Raw genomic sequence first — 22,549 nt, forward strand, 5'->3', positions numbered from 1 at the left:
TATTCTTCAAAATATCTTCTTTTGTGTTCTGCTGAAGAAAAAAGGCACACAGGTTTAAAATAATGACAAGAGGGTGAGTAGCTCAGTGGTTAGAGCATGGCGCTATCAACGTCAAGGTCATGGGTTCGATCCCAGGGGATGGCATACACTCAGATACAATGTATAGTATAATGCAATGTAAGTCAAAGCGTCTGCCAAGTGCATAAATGTAAATGTAAATAAAGACAGAATTGTCATATTGCTTTCATACTGAATATTACTTTAAAACATCCCAAATTACAATATGGACAGAAATGGATACCTGACACTCTGATAATAAAGTATTCAAATGAAGTGATCTGTAAAACACCTTGGCCATGTACAATAGACCTACATTTTGTTGTCTCTATGTTGAACGAATCTCTCCAGCGGTTTTGAACCGTGATGTGACGAAAACCCATAACGACAGCTTGCATGACTTTCCCCCTGATAGCATTAACTGCCTCACACTCAATGTCATCTGGCATGTTTTCATGCCTCAATTGGCGGCGAAGCCAGATGGAAAACATGAGCAAGAGTGATTGACATGCTGGCAAGGGTCGGAGGTCATATTAAGCAGTCATGACAGGCCATCCTTTAGCAGAGATGTTTAACAGGTGCACGCAGAGGACTGGTAAGCAGCAGGACAATGCGTTTGATTGGGGGCGATGGAGCCCGGTGTGAGGATACGTGTGATGACTCACCCATCAGGCTGTTCTCATTCACTGCAGAAGTCTTTCCCGTGAGATGAAGTGATGTGAATGATGGATCACAAATCAGCGCTGATTGTCGACATAAGGCTTTATTTCGGTCTTTAAGGGAGATAGCTGACCCGAGTCTCCTTTACTGCTCGAGCAGCATACATCTGTTAGCATAATTCCTTATCTTGGGAGAAAAGGTTATTAATATTACAATGTTTTGGAGATTAAAATGCCTGTGGTGCTGTGTTTCAAGTGTACTCAATGTAAATCCTAACGAAACAATATTGACTATAATTATTAATTATTATTACACGTCACTCTGGAATTTATTCTGATTGGCCAATTGTGACATTCCAAGGTATGATATTCCCGCTTCGCGTCGGGTCCTAATCACACTGTCAGGGATTATTCTTGCGATAACAACCGGCTGCCTGTACATGATCCCTGACTTACATTATTATTATATTATTACAATTATTATATATTGGTATATAATTATTACGTATTAAATTATTGGCAAAAACAGACCTTACTGCACATCATAACAGAACACTGCAACTCAAAGATGTGATTCTGGCATCAGTGGTCCAGTGGACTGTGCGCCGACATGTTGTGCAGCAGGACTTCGGGCAACCCAGGTTCAAGTCCCAGCTTGTGGTCCTTTCCCGGCTCCTGTTTTCCTCTCTCTCATCCCATAATTTCCTTTCTCACTCTCCACTATCCTATCTATATAAAGATGTGATTCTAAAAACAGCTGGCTCACAAAGTGTAAATGTGCACACCTGAAAAAGCAAGATGGCTATATAACTTATCAAGATGGTTTACTAAATTAAGATAAATCATAAAGATAAAACTAAATCACCTGTTTTGTGTATTTTTTTCTCTTGAAATGCATTGCCATTGTTGGTGTATAGGTTGAAGCGCAATAAAAAAATAATAAAAAATAACCATAATCTATTACAAGTCATTTAAAAATGAAGGAAAATAAAGAAGCAGCAGAACACCCTTACAAAAATTAACCATGGTTTTATTGTAGTAAAGTGTAAAGTTTATTTGCCTTAAGTTTTTAATCAAATTGGCTTTACAAGTCATTTCAACTTATTTTTAGAAGATACAGACTTGTAAAGCCAATTTGATTTCACTTTAAAATTTAAGGCAGGAAATGTTTTTTATCTGTGCTTGTTTTTGGTGTATTGATTACAATTTGCATAATAATGGTTTTACAACAACAACAAAAACGTGGTTAATTTGTAGTAAACCCATGGTAACCTTTCATAAGGTGAATTTGTTTCTCTTATTCAACCTCCCCATAAAATGTGCTGATGCATTCAATTCACACTCAATTCATATTCATACTTACTACTCTCCCTCATTGACTTTACCTGATATCTCGATTTCCCCTTTGTCCACAATAGCAAATAATGCTGAAATTAAGATTTCACCAGTTCCTCTTATTATCTCTACCAGCAGAGACACCAGCAGTATCTCAAACTTCTCCTACAGCTGTACCACTGCTTATATTATTCATTCCAACACAACGCTTTAGGCCACAGCAACTAACATCAGCAGGAATGGGCACGCTTCATTTTCATAGCTTCCTACACCGGTTCCAGGGTTTGTTTGTTGTTTTGCCCCCATGTGTATCCGCTTCCTCCTGACTGGCACTGCTACCCTGGGGCCTGTCTGTTCTTGATATTAAAATATCTAGGGAAAGGGGGATGCTGCCATCATGAGGTCTTACGGTATCTCAATGGAGGAATTAAATATTTAGGCTGCCTAGGAATACTGTTGCGAGACTGAGGAGCATTTGCAAACTGTACAGTATTACACAAGGAATGTGCTAAGCTTGTGCTATTCGAAATGACCTGCATGTAATACCTGTAACGTTAATACAATTTAGTTTGTGTTATATCACATAATTATAAGTTGTTATCAGTTAACATTACCACACAGTTGCTGCTGATGTTTGTGAGTATGGAGATATATTATATTTGATCTGTCTTCATTTTCCCTGTAACTATCTCTCTATAATATAAATAACAAAGAATTAAGACATTACTTTTTTACATGTAATATCTACTAAATAGTTGACATTTTATTCAACCCGTTCTCACTCCCGACTCATCACATATTTACGCTCGGTCAGCGCCGCTCGGCGTCACTTTTGAACGCGCAGAGTACCCCTTTGGCGTCGTTTTTCGACGAACAGGGAACTGCGTTGCTGTTTGCTAAATGCTCCAGACCGAGATGCGTGCAATTCTTAGCATTTCATTATTATCTATGGTTTTAATATTTTGTAGCACCTAACCCCAACCTCACCCTAAACCTAAACCTAAACCTAACCCTAACCACTTCTCAGCCATTTAAAACACAACACGCGAATAATAGTACAGTCACAGGTATTTATTGCACAAACTGACCAAAAGCATTACAAAATATAACAAACGACTCGTTACGAAGACCTTTTTGCACCAAAGCCGTACGATAACTTACATGAAGATGCCGTGCGTGTCCGTGAATACATGAAGTCAGCTCCCATTCAAAAGATAAACCGGAACGCTAGATGCAGTCGGTCGCGGGAGCCAATACCGTTTCACGTTCAAAGCCAGAGAAATAACGCGATCGGTCACGAGACACGGGAGAGCCAATGGCATCGAAGCTGACGTAACTTCCTCTAGCGGCAATATTTGAACGTCGTTCTTCACTGATTTGAGATTTACGGCGGACGGTGATCGCTTTCGGATCTGTTTTTCATACAAATCGATCGTTTCGCGTTGGTACCCTTGGAATATCTGTATTTTTGAACGACATTGTGACTGCTTGTATTATGCGTTTTATATTACGATAAATAAACTGTTACATTACTTGCTCAAACTGTGGAACTGTCTGAATAGCGTCATGTAAACGCAATTATCAGAATCAGAAGAGCTTTATTGCCAAGTGTGCTTGGAATTTTCTTTGGTGTTGGAAGCTTAGACATTCAACACAATGACAATACAATATAATAAGATTTACAGTCTAAAAGATTCTAAAATATGCATATATAAAATAATTATCCTGACCATTAAACTTAAATGAAACCCCGAAACATCATCATTGCAAATTATATCTAATATACATTTTCATAATGACGGTAAAATTCGCGTGCCCTTCACATCGAAAAACGACGCCAAAGGGGTACCCTGCGCGTTCAAAAGTGACGCGGAAGGGTGCTGACCGAGCGTAAACATGTGACGAGTCGGGAGTGAGGATGTGTTGCTTTATTGCAGACTACATTCAAATGTCATTCTTTCAAAATTTGACCAAATGAGTGACAGTAAATAATAGTGTCTTGGACCTTTAGGTGTTCTGCCAGGTTTAAATAAGCTGTGCAGAGGAAGTTTGTTTAGGTCACAACGTCTGAAACTGGCTTCCTGCCAGACTTTTCCCCTGGGGTTTGATAGGCACACTGATGCATTGCCATCCACAAACGCCGTCCTGAAAATCAGGGAATCATCAAAAACCTAAGAATCATTTAATGGACTGTTTATGTGTGCATTGTAACCTCAACCTTTAATATCTTCAATGGCTGGCCTAGAATCAGTACTCGAGTTGAGGGGGGATGGCATCCCCCTTTGAATTAAAGATGATCAAAATCATACCTCTTCTAAAACGGCCACCCCCCTTCCCATCCCGTTACTTTATCAATGAATGTGTAAATATTACCAGTGGTAATGTACCACTATTATTTTTGCGAATATTGAATAGGCTAAAATACTGTGGACGAGGGGAACGTGCACATAATGACATGACGATTTGTTTTAAATTGACGTCACATCAGTCAGCGACATAGCAGCGCAGGTGATTTCAGCATCATGGCCAAGCCCAAGCGACATGGACAGCTTGACCTGAGGGACTTCGGCTTCAAGAGGGCAAGAAGTAGCACTGACGGTAAGTCAAGAGTCAGGAATACTTTTGATGTCACCAAAGGCGGAATCTCTGGACAGAGGCGATAACAACACAACGATGTTAGTTAGTTTGGAGCTTTTTTTCCTGTTAGCTAACGCCAGGTTAGACTTTACATTCACAAAGTTAATGTTAGATTTGGTTTCTGTTTCACCTGGAATGTCTTACAGCAGGGTTTCCCACAGCACTTTACAGCAGCCGCCTAAGCAACACACGCCTGCCTCCTTAACTAGCCTAAGTAGAAAATATATATATATTTTTTATGAGCGTTATCCGCCGTGTTACTCTGTCCTGTCCGATCAGCGGCATCTGGTGGAATGTCATCACGCTATCTATCATCGTTCGCCAAACATTCTACAACATATAAATGGCAAGTGCAAGGAAAGCCATTACTAGCCATTTCTTTTCCTTGCATGAAATTAAAGACTAACAAAACTAACACATTTTCTGGGGGAAAGCCTGTTACTGGAATAGTAAACATTTCTCTGATTTAATATGGGCTAGGTGACTGCCCTCTTATTTTATTAAAAAAAAAACTAACTTGACAGTAGGCTACTTGTCTGCTCATTTTAACAAAACCATAATGCCATTGTTTTAATTTACATTAAAAAACATGATTATGAAACTCTTTGGAAGCGTCTGTGAGATACTGTATAGGGAGAATGGGGTAGGCAGCATTGCAGCATTGAACTGATCCGTTATTAATTATATATTAATTATAAAAGTTTTGTTTGGCCACCTCAAGTTTAAGAAATGTCAGGTGGTGCTATGTATTTGTATTATTTTCAGATTTTGTAAATGGTACATTTGTTTAATCCATTTGTTCTTGCACTTCAATTAAAATGGACTTGACTTCACTGCAAAAATGACTTTCTTACTTAGTCTTTTTTTCTTGTTTTCCAGTAAAAATGTCTAAACATTCTTGAATCAAGAAGCATTTTCTTGATGAGCAAACGGACCTAAGAAAATAAGTCTTGATTTTAGTCAAAAAATATGAAATTTCAGTGAATTTGTGCTTAAAACAAGCATAAAAAAATCTGCCAACAGGGTAAGAAAAATAATCTTGAATTGACTGACTAAGAAAAAGGTAAACCTTAATTCAAGATTATTTTTCTTACCCCATTGGCAGATTCTTTTGCTTGTTTTAAGCACAAATTCACTGAAATTTCATATTTCTTGACTAAAAACTAGACTTATTTTCTTAGGTCATTTTGCTCATTAAGAAAATGCATCTTGATTCAAGAATTTGTAGACATTTTTACTGGAAAACAAAAAAAAGACTAAGTAAGAAAGTCATTTTTTGCAGTGTTGAGAGGATTCATGTTCATTTACAATGTTTTGTGAGGTTTTGTTTAAACATTTAATAGATGAATTCCCAATAGATTTATAGGTATCATGAGTATGAAGTTGCACTTGTCCCCATTGGGAAAATGTGTCCTCTGTACCCTGTAGGAGCAGTGGTAGCCATGCCAGCCTAGGGACCAACTCCAGTTCTGAGGTGCCTCGGTCAAGATCAATGACAGGTGTATCTGATACGTAATATATCAATAGCATGCATGTTGTTTTAGAGTAATATAATATAATAATTATCTTTGTGCTTAAACAATAATCAAAAGGGTACACCGTTGGTCTCCCACCATATGCGCTGTCATCAGCACAAATGATCTGTCCCTAAACGTTAAATCCAATCCACCACCCCCCCGATTTCTCTTTACAACTCGAGTACTGCCTAGAATTGATGAACCTATGTGATATAATGAACAAAGCAAGCTGCACAAATAAGGACCGAGACCATTTTTCATGTCTCATATAATGAGACTGAACTGTGTTTTCTTTGAGGTCAGCTTTCGGAAATGCACGTGTGGATGCAAAAACATCAGAGTTAGGATCACCAATTAATATATTTTGGAACTGGACAAGTATACTGTAGCTGAGCTGCACATCTGGAGTCCCACAGTGAGGCCATGCGCATCCAGTCTGATGAAGTGGGGTTTATTTTCTTTCTACTCAGCTTAACCCCATTGGGTTCCCTGTGGTCTGCACACAGTTCTGCTGCATTTGCTCTTTCTTTGATTATCAGGAAGAAAGCAGTATATATTGTGCCAAACTTTCCTGAAGCGAGACAAAATTTGGCTACTTCCACACAGACCTGCTTTGACTGTGCCCCCAGTGTCCCCTTATAAAGGGCTCCCTTGTTATCCGAGACTTGATGAGACTAAATTTAAAATAGGGGCAGAGAAGAACATAACGTTTCATCAGGCGTACGACAGACACTTTCATGACATTCCCGTGTACAGTATCAAACTCACAGCAGTACCAGTTAGATTTCTATCTCAGTTTACAAAATGAGTTTGAAAATTCAGCGGCACGGTCACACTTGGCTTCTAAAATATTTCTCGTGACTCAGATGGAATAGGCTACTTTAACAGCGTCCCGTGGGTTGTGCTTACCAGTACATTTTTTAAAACTGAATTACCACATCTGGAAAGAAAGGATTATTGTATATAGTGTTCGTTGACAAGAATGATCATCATGAGGGTGGGAGGTGATGAGACCCGAGTGACCTAAAGAGGGCAGTGTTGCTTTTAAACAACTGATGGAAATCAAGTGGCAACACTATACACTGCATATGGAGGATGCTTAGTTACTGTGCAACCACAGACCATCAACAGTTGTTTTTACTACTCTTCTGATACATTTTTTAAATGTTCAGAAGTAAAATCAATAAATCACATGTAAGCCATGTTCCTCTGTTCCCTACATTTGTCATGAGTTTTCAACGTCATCATAAGTATCATATCAACCTTGTATATATACAGTATTTGATTAAAAGAAGGAATTCAGATGTGATCAGGAACAGTCCTGTATCACCTTAATTTTGCTATATTGACAGGTTGACTGTATCATCCCAACAAATACATGGCATCAACAAATAATGAAATATTGATACGAGTTTAAATTATTTATTAGCTTACTTATAGAGACAGGGGAATTATACAAGAGACAGAATACAACGAAAGGGTCGTGCAAATATAAATAAATTAAAGTAAAAGTAAAATTGAAAACTGAAGAAACAGGTCAAACAGAAAAGATGCTCTGTATTTTTTCAGACCTCAAATACCACAAAGAAAACAAGTTCATATATCCACTTTTAAACAGTACAACAGTATCTGTACATTTATTTAGAAAAGTTAAAAAAATTATAAATATAATATATACAACTTATGTTGTCAGTTTTTCACATTGCTGTTGGATGACTTTATGTCACTCCTGAGGTTTGATGTTGTTGAAATTTAACAGACACTGGACTGGAATGACCACAATACATTTAGAAATGCTGATTAAATGAACATTTTAAAAGGTCCCTTTCAAAAATTTTCCACGGCTTTATATTTTCAGTGGTGTCAGACTTTTGAGCCCCACTGCATATTCCACTGTGATATGAAACTTCTCAACTTAAAGGAACAAAGCAGGCAGAGAACACATGCAAAATATAGCAAAGAACTGATGTTATTGGTTGGCAGACCTGATATAAGAGGGATATCAGTGGGCACTTTTGTTGGTTGCTTGCCATTCCTTGATGGCTTGGCTGCTTTCCTCAAGTCCTTCACATCCATCAGATCAAGACAAAGCCTCTATTTTACACCGTCCACAAGGGTTTATGTGTGAATGTGAGAAAAAAAAAGAAGTGAAATCGAATACCTCCTCCAAACAGAAAAAGGTCAGAGATGACGTTGACAGTAAGGGCTATAGCCCCTCTTTTGACCATATTATTAAGCAGCCCGTTCTATAAGCAGCACCTCTTGTTGTTTACCTTTGGTGAAAGAAACCCCAGCACCCACATAAACACCACGACTTGGATGAAATCATGTCATCGCAGTGTACACACTGCACAGTGCATTTATGTATCCACTGCACAGTCAGCATTCAAAGTCACAGAGCGTACATTTTAAGATTTTAAATGATTTATGTTTGCATTTATGATCTGTTTTCTAAAATGGTTAGTAAAACATCTAGTGTGGAATCATTGATGTTGTGATTCGAAATGTTTGCCAGTGCTACTGTATGATGTGCCAGTTCTAGGTGTGAAACCCGTGATGATGAATTGATCATTATGTGATGTATTAAAGGGATAGTTCACCCCCAAAAAAATTCTGTCGTCATTTATTTACCCTCATGTCTTTTAAAACCTGTATATGACTCTTTCGTCTGTGGGACACAAAAGAATTTTGAGAAATGTCTCCGTGGTTTTGTGTCCATACAATGTAGTCAATGGGGTCCAATGTTGTTTGGTTACCAACATTCTTCAAAATATCTTCTTTTGTGTTCTGCAGAAGCAAGAAAGTAACACAGGTTTGGACTGACATGCGGATGAGTAAATGATGAAAGAATGTTCTAGTTTGGGTGAACTATTCCTATATGGATGTTCGTATCGTTTGGGCTTTGAAAATATTTCCTAAATTCAAAAGCCAAATGAAAGTGTTCTAAAATGATTCTGTTTTTTGAATGATTTCTGAATAGTAGACATAATCTATGCATTAAATGTGTTAACTCAAATATAAAAATCAGGGTCAATGAGGGATCCAACCTTAACAAATGTCTATCATCATTTCAAGACACAGTGTCGATTCTTGTTCAAGCAAAATGTACTGTAGATTAAATAAAATTCATAAATATTACGATGAAAATAGCAGGTTTGTGTGTACTCTGCTCAGGTCAGCGACAGGAGGGCACCTGAAGTTTGTGCCAAACTTCAATATGCCTGTTTTAGCCATAGCGGAAAATTTTCCTTGGGTTCTTCGAGGGCATACAGTGGGGGTACAGGGGGCAGAGAACTCTTCGGTTTATACTTCGGCGTGAACACAGGGAAAACTTGCACAACCACCAAGCTGGCACAACCTCTGTGTGTGGGGGATCTTGACAAATACATCCAACAGCACAGCCAACATCACTTCACAGCTGAGGGCTTGAAGTGCAAAATATTTAGGAGACTGAGAAAGGTGTGTGTGCGTGCGTGTGCGTTTTAATGGATAAAAAAGCACAGACCTCAAATAATATGTCACCAAATGGTGTGTCTTTAGATGGAAAAGCACAATTAATAACAGTAATTATAATTGTAAAATAACAGCAATCTCTTTGTGTTATTGATAAAGTTTAAAGGGGTCCTATGACACAGCTAAAACAAATTTTATCGTTTGTTTTAGATGTAATGCAATGTGTATACACGATTTAAGGTTCAAAAACGCTGTATTTTCCACATACTGTGCATGTTTGTATCTCCTCTTTGCCCCGCCTCTCTGAAACGCGCAGATTTTTTACAAAGCTCTGAAAAGCGAGGTGAGCTATGATTGGCCAGTTAACCAGTGCGTATAGTGATTGGTCGAATATTGAAAGCGTGTGACGGAAATGTAACGTCTCTTACCATATTTGGAACATCAGGTTCCAACGCAATTGTACTGACAGGTACGCCCATATACGTATACATTTTGGCGGTCTTAGTCAACTCGTACCACGAACTGACATAGCTTTGTGGGGGTGTGGTTACACGAGGCGTTTCAGGCAGGTCTGGGTGAGCATTCGCTTTTAGATAGAATGCATCTTTTGTTCCGACACTTTCATTTTTGCAATTTTACATGTCTAATACATGCATGGGCAACTTATAACACACCAAAGACACAGAAAAACACATATTCGCGCCTTTAAATAAATGAGAAAATGTGGTCTTGTGTTGTCGAAGGAACGAGTTCAGAGCTTGCTTATTTATAGCCTAAAAGACTTGAAATCTCAACTTTACGGTTAGCAGATACTTTTATCCAAAACAAATTAAGGTATTAACATTAATATGTGTGTTTTCTGGAAATCAAATCTATGACCAGTACTAATGTTACTAATGCAGTGCTTGACCAATTCAGATTCTGTAACACTTTGGCTCAGATGTATAGCCTTAAATATAAGAAAAATAAAGCAGTCCAAAGGAAGAAAATTGTAGGACAGCGAACATATGAAATTAATGTGATTGGTATAGTTTAGACAGTTTTCAAAGATTTTAAGTTCATAAAGAGTTAAAAAAGGACATTTTGCTTTTGGGCAAATTGAAATCACAATGTGAAACATTGTTGAGATCTCTTCTCAAACTCTAGAGGAGACACACTTGAAATTACTGGGGTCTTACGCTCATGAGAGAAACGCCTCTCTCATTAAAATGTAGTTTTAATTTAATCTTATTACTTTCTAAGTGAAATAGTTGCCCACTGATTTGCCAATGGGTAATACTAATGACCCACAATTTCAGTACAAGCCATAAATCTGGGCATCAACAGCTGCAACCCAAATTTTGTTCTTGAAAGTAAATCCATAATGTGTGTCTAGGCTCAGATCAGGTTACTACACATTTCCTGTAATTCGCCCTTGTACAAGCCCATGTACAATGTCTTATTTTCAGAAATACCCTCAAAAACTAGATGTATAGAATTATAACATCTGGAACCAGATATCACACTGCTGTGGGATATGATCTTTAGCTGGAGTGGATATTTATGTATGTATGCACCGTTAAAAATATTCCATTATCATTACAAAAACCAGCAATCCAAAGAAAAGCACCCTCCTTCCCGCTGTAAGTATGTTAGAATAATACTCATTAAAATTTGCTGTGGTGGTAAGCTAGCAAACTACCTCTGCTTGCCCTTATGTGAAAGTACTCGTTGTTGACCACACACTCATATACGTACACTCAATCTCCAGCCACATAAGCAGGTTCTGGGGATTTCATGTGAATGTTTGAGTCATTTCTAGAAACATGGCTCAGAATGAAAATTGGATTGGTCACGAAAGATCTCACTTTTCCGTGCTGGGTGCTGCACGTTATTTTAAGCCAGGCTTAAAATGCAACGCTACATTTTTTATGATACACAACAGGGGGTCCCTCACTTTCTTTTTCGATCCACCAAATGCTCCTTGACATGGAAAAGAGTAAAAAGTGAATATCTGACACTAAAACCCCCAGGTGAACCATCAAGATTTTTCATTAGAGTTTAGAAAGATCCAGCCATAGGCCGCTAGGTGCCAATATAAAATATAATGCCACACTGTTTTCAGAACTTGGACGGTGACCAAGAACACATGAGCATGTGAAACTTATGCAGCTTTACAATCACTGCCAAAAGTTCAAAGGTCACACCTGGACGACATGATCAAGGGTTACTCAAAAGCTTTGGGTTGTCAATATGCAAACAAACATCGAAATAAAAGAGCAGTTGTCATGATACCGTTTTGTTTATGTTATTTTACAATGTTACACATGCAGAATCAGTCCTCTGACCGATGTGCCGCCTCTGCGTCCGAGTACAGACATGTCCTTGTGCCCTTTCAGCTTCTGTTTCTGCCACACTGGCCTGTGAATTTTGACAGAGTTCTGATGCATGCCTTTTCTCTCTGGAGACCGCCATACAGATCTGCAAACGTCCCACTAAGCTTTCTGACCTCTCCTGGGAGGTTCCCCGTAATGCTCAGTTTGCAGGTTGATCCCCTGGTAAGTGTGGTCAGAGGGCTTGATTCCACGCAGTGTGGGTTGATAAAGGAAGGGTTACTTTAACCCTTTTATGCGTGAGTTATGCCAGCCTCAGTTGCGTTTCTATTGGACATTTTTCAGATTTTCAGGTGTCCACTTGGTGACAATGTATAGGCTGATGCACTAGTGTCCTCTGGTTGATGTGCAATTACACTAATAAAGGTTCTTAAAAGTTTCTTTACAACGATGCCATAGAAGAACCAGTTTTAGTTCTACAAAGAACCATTTAGTCAAAGGTTCTTTCAAGAACCATCTCTTTCTTACCTTTTTATAGTCTGAAGAACCTTTTTTCGCCACAAAGAACCTCCAAATGTTCTTTATGGAACCATTTAGACAAAATCGGTTCTTGACATCGTGAAGCACCTTTATTTTTAAGAGTATATGCCATCAAACTCCATGCATAGACAAGAAATGGCTTTTTGAGTAGATGTACACTGTAGTGACCTCTATACATAAAAGGGTTCATGGATTTTGAAATATAAATAATTGTGTCTTGTTATGCATTGTGGTTGATGCAATAGGTGCAGTAAATGTTCAGATGTGACGTCAAGCCAATGTGTAAGCCAATGCAGTAGTTTTCCACGGATTCTCAGCTCAGCGTTTTTTTTAATTTATTAATAAAAAAGCTTATGAAACATTATTTAAAAAAAAGTGTTTTGTTCTTGTTTCAAAAATGTAAGTTGCTAATAACTACCACATGTGATGAATAGGATAACCCTCATAGTCCTTATGTAGCAATATATTAGCGACTTGCTTTCCAAAGGGCACAACCATTTTGAATTAACACTGCATATATGTTGTAGAACAAAATGGGAAAGTACGTTTACATCACATACTAAGTTTTACTCATAAATGCCAAATCTTTTCCAGATTTTAGGGTGACAAACTGTACAGCTCCATAGAGAAGGTATAGCCTCTGTGGCACTTGTTTGCATTATGCGATCTCAAAAGAGGCTGCGACTGTGAAATATTTCTTAAGTGCTTCAAAAACACTCTCACTTTACAAGTCTTAACAATTTTAAGTGGGGATATTAATTTAGATATGACAGCTATGAGGACGGCAAGAAAATACATGAACTGCACTGAGATCTTAGCCTGAAGGTAATGATCTTGAGATCCAGTGGCTAAGGAGAGGCATCTGAGAGGCCAGAGAGGAAATGAGAAAGGTGAGCGACAGAGAGCCCACTATTACCGCTCGACCACATCTGTGCCTCACATGGAGGAAATGCACTGCAGGAAGTGAGATTGAAATCTCACACTCGCATACACACAATGTGCCTCTTTGTCTGTGGCGCCTGTGCAAACTGAGCGTTTTAACGTGAAGCGTGGGTTCGGGTTTTTTATTCTTCAAGGTGCAGAGGCAGCGTCTGTGCTTTCCAGAGTTGAAATAACCTCACAGCTGTTCGGTGCCAACAATCACAAAAATTCAAATACAGAAACCGCACAACTGGATACCGTTGTGAACGATTTCAATATTCCTCGAGATTGTTTTACTTTGTTTAGAAAAAGGTCACAGCACAATACAAATAAAACGTGTAACAGACGAAGCGCAGCCGTGATTCAATGACAGCATATGTTTATTTTAAATGGCGTAATAATAAATAACCCAGATACGATGTCTCTCTGCTCTCCCACATGGCTTCTTTTGTGGTACATTTTTCAAATTCTTCTCAAACGCTAAATGATTTCCTGGCCTGCCAGGTTGTTACAGTATCAAATTCTGAACATATATGCAGCACAATATACTGCAAAGCGCAAAACAGCCAAAAGCAGCCTCTGAAAGCCGATACAAAAATATGCTTAGAAAAATAAACACTTTATAACTGTAATATAGTGCCTTTACTACATGTTCAAATAGTCATGTTTGCATGCACTGGTTTTTTAATGGCTTAGCATAGACAAACAAGCAACAAAAAAATACACACATATGAAAATGTTTAGTAATGTATTCAATAAAAATTAACCGTATTTACAAATTGTATATACATGACATGTACAGGCAGACAAATAAAAAGACTGTTTTTCCTGTTAAGGGGATTTTACGTGACGGCACTGGCCTTAAATTCAGCTCAGCGAGCCAATGCAAAACCAGCGGAGCAAAAGCACAGCAATTACCGGCTGCTACATTACCAAGAACTCTATTTCTTTGCATCTGTCCTTGGTGGATGGTTTCATATGACCGCAAACACTCTGAATGCTTTGCCTCCTGGGGGATTCTGGAGGCTAAATGGAAGAATAATGGCCAATATTAAAACAGCTCAAGCAGAGCATTTAAATGCCATATGATTCGTTTATCACCCTTGTGATACTCAATATACCCTCAACACACTGTTATGCAACATAAAACCTGACTGTGTAGGTGGTCTGGTTTTACTTTGCTGGGACTTTATAAGATTCTGATTCTGTCACCCTTTAAATAACATGATTGGGTTTTTTATCTAGGTCATATTAGATGGATGTTAGATAATTAGTCATGTCAGATACTTTCCAGCAATAACCAGCGAACTGCATGATATATAGCAGCAGTCTGACTTGAAAAGCACAAATTACCCCTCAGAGGTGATTCCATTCTGATAGGAGCCCTTGTATTGTCTCCTCTTGTCCACAGGCATGACGTCCACATAACCTCCAGAGTCACTCCGGATGACTCCTGCGTGAATGGCGGCCCTGCATATACTGGAATTCTGTTTGATGACATACAGTATTTGTATTTGAATTGTAAATTGAAGTCAACTGAACACTGACTTAGCCTAGTTGTAACTAAGATGTTGTCAAGTCTTCGCTTCTTTGCCGAAGGAGATAACGTATTAACAGAACACGCTCTGTAGAGCAGTTTGTCCGTTTGGGGCTACTGTAGAAACAACATGGTGAGTTCCATGCAAGGGGACCCGCCGTGTACTGTATGTAGATAGAAAGAGCTCATTCTAAGGTAATAAAAACATAACGCTTCATTATGTATATTCTACTGCATTTCTGTTAATAGATCCTCCAATAAATTACACATTTAAGTAAAATCTTTGACGGATTGTACAGTAAGAGTGTACAGGTATAAAATAAACATGAATAAAACATTGCTCTGAACGTATGGTTTTGGAAAAAATGATACTAATTTCCAAGTTCATATTAAAATGAGTTTTGATCAGTGACGATCAGGTTCCCTGCTTCGTCCTCACAGGAGCAACTGGAAGATGTTCTGATAGAAAAATGGTACAACATTTCACTAGAGATAGTCATTGTTCAGATCTTTTTCATAACTCCAATGAAGACACATGTGAGATTACGATCTATGATATGAGTAATAGAAGTTAAAAAAAATCTTTGGCTTAAAAAAATCGTTATTTTATAAGATAATGGCCCGGTTATATAGACAAGGCTTAGCCTAAGTCAGGACTATGCCTTAGTTAATTTAGGCTATTTAAGTCGCTTTTATTAAAATGCCTAAGAAAAAACATTACCGATGTGCATCTTGAGACAAAACAATGGCACTATATTTTAAGGTATGTCAGGGCAAGTTATTTTCAGTTAAGACAGCTCAAAATTCCTTTTAGTCTGGGACTAGCCTTAAGCCTGGTCTGTGAAACCGGGGCAATATGGTTTTAAGATAAGATGAGATAAAGAGATAAGAGTGTGATATAAGATTGCTTTACTGATTTTTGTTCCTAGAATGACTATTATTATTATAGCAAAGTATGGCGTTCGAATGTAATGAAAACCCCACTGACTTCATTCTACTTGTAAGAGGGCAGAACCATTCACAATGCAACTAAACACAGTGAAACATGCACTAGACTTACATCTGAATAATAGCGGCTTCCGGTTACTCTGGCATAGCTGTCATACAAGCAATTGCGAGGACAATACAGCCTGAGAAAAAAAAACCATCTTGTTAGCTGTTTGTCTTACAGCATTAACAATGATATGTATTTCAATATTTATTTTCAAAATTCACATGATATTTTATGTAATCTGTCAAGAATATTTCCGTATAAAGTTTACCTGGGACAGTGCCGGACTGGTTTTTTGAAAGGGCAGTACTGGGCCACTGTTGTATCACAAGTAATTGCCTTCACTGGAAGACACAAAACATTTCTTATTCAGTTTCTGTGCTGAAATTTTTGCAACCTGACAAAGCATGATACGCTTATACTGACCTGGGACATTTGACACTGTGAAGGCATTGGCACTCTGATTTTTACTAAAGGATTACATGAAAATGAAAAGTCAGGGCTGTAGTTGGTCAGTCTGTTGCAGTATGAAACACAGGAGGTCTGTGACTTACGCTTGAGTCTGAACTCCATTTTTGAAGGACTTTGAGAAGCGTTGCCTTCTGCCCACCCTGGTGATATCTAACCAGCCTCCATCGTCATCTATTATTCCAGCATGCAGGGCGCTGCCACAGATACTAGATTGCTGGAGAAACAGCCACATTAATGAGAAATGCCCAGAACTCGGCATCTATCTAACAGAACGGCCTTAAAATGCACAACTAGTACAATTTAGATGATGTTGACAATGAGAGAATGATGTGATTTAAAAAAACGTATCACCTACCATGTCATAATGACCTGATCCAAAAACTTTTCCATAGTTGTACAAGCAGCCTGGTGGACACTCGTACCTGTTTAAAGATTTAATAGTCAAAAACGAATTCATAGCACTGTAATCCAATTACACTCAATGTCAAAATCAACGTATTTTACCTGTTGCAAGTAGTTCCTTTGCACTGATCACGTAATCTAGTATCACATTCTACTTGCTGAGCTTCAGAAAAGAAAAAACACAATAGTCCATTTTTAAACACAAGTGTGTCATATATCTCTCAGTAAACTGATTTTATTTGTTGGCTCTTATGTTCTAAACTCTAGAGAATGTTGTTTATCTCCAATTTGAACTCATTTAGTTTGCAAACACACTCCTAGAAAGCCAATGAAATGCATCCATACTATCACATGTCTGTGCTTTTTGTTATTTTGATGTATGTCACATCATACAAGGTACACAACACGTGACAAAAGTCATATTTGACATGTTTAACTTTATTCTTTCCACACTCTTATCAATAATAAATTGCACATTATGTACAGTATGCATACAGTAAATGCACACAATGCCTCCATCATTCTCATATGCACTTGGCATAATGCCGGTGCTTACATCATTAATATAGTAGAGAGTAGTATAACTGATGTAGAGCAGTAGTTCTCAAACTGGGGGCCGTGGCCCCTGGGGGGGCCCCGAGATGGATCCAGGGGGCCACAGATTTTGTGGCATTTTATGAAATATAGAAATTGATCATAGATTTTATGCAATCAAACATCAGAAAAATAAGACCACCAGACAAAAGAATTGATGTTTCAGCATTGTATAACCGAATATGTTTTTGTTTAAATAAAAATGTTAAATTTAATATTATAAGTCTTTATTTGGGGGGCCGCAAAGCGATGCACTCTACACAAAGTGGGCCTTACAACAAAAAAAGTTTGAGAACCACTGATGTAGAGGATACTGGACATTATGTTTGAACCAACAGATTTCATCATCATCTACAAAATAATAGTGTTAACAGTCAGTCCTAAAGTTCAGATTAAGAAAACAAAATCGGTTTGACCAAACTGAATATTTGAAATTAATATCAAAAGCCATGCCATGAAACCGAATGACATATAATCTTACACATCTGTGAAGTACTGGTGACATCATTCCTCTCAATGTTCTCATTGGGTGACGGTGTCGAGACGGACTGATCGCTGTAGTGAGAGCCATGGCTTCGGACTGGCTCAGGTTCTGGCTCGACATAGTTGTTTTCCTCAGTCTCAGGGGTGTAATGCATGTGACTGCCATCATCTGATGAGAGAACAGTTTCATTCAGTTTTTCAGGAATCATCAGATAAATCCAGCCTTAGTCCTTTACAAATATTTCTTTGCTAAATATTGTTATCCTTGCTTTTAAAACACACCAGCAAAATAAATGAGTACACGGATAATTAAACCAGTAAAACAGCATGTTAAATCAACTTATTATTTATTATTTTATCTTGTACCTTTATAGCAGAGGTTGTTTCTGCACCCGCCACCATAGCTGGGAGGACAGGCGGAGCATGGGGTTCCATGTTTGTATGGTGCATGTCCCCACCAGTTACCTCTGAGAACAAACGAGACATTACAAAACAAAAGCTAAGAATAATGTCTGTTTCCAATCATGGCATATTGCACATTTCAAAACAAAACACGCTTTCTTACGGAGGAGAGTAGTTGCAGACCAAGTACACAGCTTTGGCCCAGATCATGCCCCATACGTTCATGTTGTAGCACACATTGATGGCACAGCCAATTTTATGGCTTGTGGCCCAAACCAACTGAAACCAAATCATATCATAAATTGACCAAAGAACATAATATACATACAGTACTGGTTCATTTGTTCGCTGGTCGAGTTTGGTTGAGCCGGTGATGTTACCTGTGTGTAATGTGTGCAGACAGGCCCAGAGCATCTGTAGGGACAGTACCGGTCACATTCTTGTGGATACGGGTAGCTGAAATCTCTCACCTCATCATACCAGGCTTGGACATGAAAGGTTGGCGGCCTGTCTCTAAAGACATTTGAAAACAATAACAGTTAGTATACTGGTGAAGAGTTCGTAATTGGTCACCAATATTTTTAAGGTATGAGAAATAACATTTAAAAGTATTTTTAGCACCTTCCCCAGTGAGCTCCCAGATTCTGGCCAATCCTGGTCAGTAGGTGAGCGGGTCCATGTTCCCACAGACAGGTGTGTGCCCAGTGCTCAGCGCTCCTCTCCAGTTCAGTGTCCCACACCTGTCACAGCACAGAGGTGACTTTATCAATGTTAAAGCTGCAATTCACAACTTTTAGCGCCATCTCTGTTTGAAATATAAAATTGCAGGTGACGTCATGTACTTAAAGGGATAGTTCACCCAAAAATGAAAATTCTGGGATCATTTACTCACCCCCAACTTTAAACATGTCTTTATATGGTTGGACATAAAAGAAGATATTTTGAAGAATGTGGAAAATCAAACAGTTCTAGGGCATCGCTGACTCCCACAGTCTGCCTTTCTTCCTACGATGGTAGTCAATGGTGCCCCAGAAATGTTTGGTTACAAACATTCTACCAATTTTCTTCTTTTGTGTTCAGCAGAATAAAGAAATTCACGGGTTTGCAACAACTTAAGGGTGAGTAATTAATAACAGAATTTTGTCATACTGACATTTCCTGTGAAATCGTTTCCAACAGCTCAACTAATAAATCATTATTATAAGCTTACTGTTGTAAATCAGGGTTTTGAACACTAACTTTTTAGGAACTTTCTCGATAACTTATTTTCAACCAAAAGTAGTTATGGATTGTAGCTTTGATAAAGGTAACTTGGTTATTGCATAGTGCAGCAGAGACCGCCCACTTTTGGTTCTAGTGATTGTTATGCCATAAGCAAACCATTCAGCTGCCAGAACATTAACTTTTATTTTGAATGGGATTGTCATTTTCAACTGTTGTGCTCCATACTTTTAGTAGAAAGGTAAAACGTTTCAACATATAATGAAACAAATGTTTTAAACGGCAAAATACCTTTAAAATAACACTTGGCAAATGGTCGAAACTAGTCCAGCCTATGTACGTCAATGCATGGTTATTTAGTTTGACCAGTACAGTAGGTTGATACAGATCTAAAACTGGGCCAATTAAAGTTAAAAACCATAAAGAATTTAGGGTTTCACTTGCATGGGACAAAAGACGCATTAAAACCGTGTTTAGGATCTCCACAGTTTTACCTGGGGAGTTTAAATGGTTTTGTAAAAAATAATCATTTCAGAGTACTTTTATGCATAGGAATCTAACCGTTTCTATAAAGAAAAAGATTAATTTAAAATTACATATGCGTAGTTCGCTGCCGTGTGCTAATATGTACCACGTGTGCACAGCTAAGGTACATTCCATTCAGGCAGTCCTCAACAAACACTATTCTTCAGTTGCCTTAATAATTCTGACTTTTGAAATGACACAATAAATCTCCTGAAAGAATTTTCATTGTAATCTTAAATGGAGGACGCATATTGTGTATTCTTACTGATTAAAACAATGAAGTTAAATACACGTTGTATAAAGTGTGGTTTTGAAAGCCACGGCCACTGCAGACCACAGTACCAAGCAAAGGCCCAAGATTGTCATCAACACGTACCGTACACTTTTACCATAATTGTCCATGTAACAACTAGACCTTTATTGTGTCAAAACATGGCTTTAGCTGAAATGTGCATGGAGATGCAAAGCCCATTGGTATTTTATGTGGCCATTGAGACGCGTCATTGTTTATTGTTGTGATGCCTAATTTGCTGTTACACCAGCCATCTGAGTGCATTCCAAGGGAGATACGCATCCTTACTGCCTCTCTTCACTTTCTTTTCACAGTAATAATTACCCAGAGGACTGCCGAGACTGGAGGTAGCTAATGTCTTCTCCCCTACCTGGGCCCCACACAAACACGCATGCTGTTTAACTTTGCTGCGAGATACGGGGTTCTGGGGTTTGACAGATTGAACACATAAGTCCCAGAGCGTCACAGATGTTATCAAAGCTCAAAAGCAATTTACCAAGAAGAAAGTTTTGAAACCGTTCTTTAACAGCTGATTGCGAGTGTCAGTCATATACGTAAAATAACCTGTGTGTGCGTGCTAGAAAATGCGTTTAGCTGCACATTAAAGCTGGATTGAGAAGTATGAGAAGAAAGCATTATGACCTAGTGTTTAAGGCAAGGATGAAACTCTTTTTTTAGGAGTGTTACATTTGAATTTATTCTTTAATGTCAAAGTCAACATTAGTCTTCGTTCTTGCCAGTGCCAAGAAGCAACCACAGAAAGTTCTGAGAAGTATCAGGTCATATTTGGTGAAGGCCCACACTGCTCAGAAAGCAATGAGAGGTTTGGCTAAGTGCCATGTACAGTAGGTGAGCCACAGTATGTGGGAAGGAGAAGTTGCATTTTGGCATCCCTGATGGGATAAAATGTTTGTTGTAGACCGCAAACTCGACTGTAGTTCAGTGTTTCAAATGCATATGCAGAGAGTCCTTCTTTTATTATCCTGCAAAACGCATGCGTTACAGAATGATTGGAAGATTTACTCGATTTGTACTTTTTTCACTCGTTTTGTGACAATCAAATAAAATTTGCTTTTAAGAAAGCTTAATAACCATCTATTACTGGCAAGTTTTTCCCCCCTAAATGCCATTTAAACGTCATTTAACTTCAAACTAACATCAGTCAGATGACTAACACAAGCCACACACAGGACCCTCGCAGTTTCAATAACACTGACTATATCCATTTTTCAGAAGACATCTTTCTTTTTGCAATAAATATTTGATCACAACGGTGCATCACTTGCATGAGGTGGTCTTACCATGTATTCCATGTTTGAGGCAGGGGGGTACACCTGACCCCTCAGTTTATTATGCAGGTCAAGTATAAGCTGCATGTCACCATGTGAAATTGCTCTCTTGCCCCTTGACTTGGAGTGCCACCACGTCTCATCCTTGTCCGTGTACCTTTCCAGCATAGCTTCTAAATGGGTGGCATTAGGAATCACCATGGAGACGACAGTTTGGACAGTCAGAAGCAGCACAAAACCACCGAGGAAATCTTCACGTCCACAATTCATATTTCTTTCAACTGTCTTGTTACAAAATCCAAGCAGTACCTCCTATACCTGTAAAATCAAAAATGTTGTTTCAAATGTAGGCCTGAATATAACATTTTACAGATTTGTATGCTGTGACATTACAATACGACAATAATAAAAATGCATTTATGCACTCGAATGAACCGTTTAAAAGTTTGTCTTAGCATTTTCACAGATGAAACGCTGATTATTCCCCTCTTGTCATAGACGTCTGTACGCCTTTGCCACACACATGCAATATTTCATACGGTCGTGTTCTCTATTAAAACTACCGCAAACCTCTTTGAAGTCTGTGTAGCATCTTCAGCTCTATATGAGAAGCTCTTCACTAATGCTAGATACATTAATATTATGCCTACTGGAGTTACTCTTCAATCCTTTCAGCACCATTCAATTATTTTTAAGAAATGTTAAGCGTTCTTCACAAGCAGCAGTTTACCTTCTGTTCCAGGTTCCGCGCGTGGATGGGTAGTCAAGGTCCGGTGTTGAGTTACTACAACAATAATGTCCAATGCAATTATTTTAAATACGCTTATTAATCTATTTTAGTCGCCTTAAAATATATTGAATTTCAAATAACGAGCCATATTTAGTTGTGAATAGTTTTTCGTGGTAAAATA

The 22,549-nt window shown here is 38.4% G+C and overlaps 1 protein-coding gene across 1 annotated transcript; it reads right to left on the minus strand.

Moving 5' to 3' along the window:
- Window positions 1-13,815: 13,815 nt before the first annotated feature.
- Window positions 13,816-22,549, minus strand: crispld1b (cysteine-rich secretory protein LCCL domain containing 1b). The gene is made up of 15 exons (XM_057334362.1): window positions 22,369-22,549; window positions 21,651-21,956; window positions 18,933-19,051; window positions 18,692-18,824; window positions 18,475-18,590; window positions 18,276-18,376; window positions 17,908-18,078; window positions 16,935-16,995; window positions 16,786-16,852; window positions 16,514-16,644; window positions 16,386-16,429; window positions 16,231-16,303; window positions 16,029-16,098; window positions 14,785-14,918; window positions 13,816-14,457 (listed from the first exon to the last, which is right to left on the minus strand). The coding sequence occupies exons 2-15, from the start codon at window positions 21,906-21,908 to the stop codon at window positions 14,406-14,408; spliced, it is 1,530 nt and encodes a 509-aa protein (XP_057190345.1). The 5' UTR covers window positions 21,909-21,956; window positions 22,369-22,549; the 3' UTR covers window positions 13,816-14,405.

Source organism: Triplophysa rosa, linkage group LG5 (genome assembly GCF_024868665.1).
Source record: "Triplophysa rosa linkage group LG5, Trosa_1v2, whole genome shotgun sequence".
In the NCBI taxonomy this organism is placed as follows: Eukaryota; Metazoa; Chordata; class Actinopteri; order Cypriniformes; family Nemacheilidae; genus Triplophysa; species Triplophysa rosa.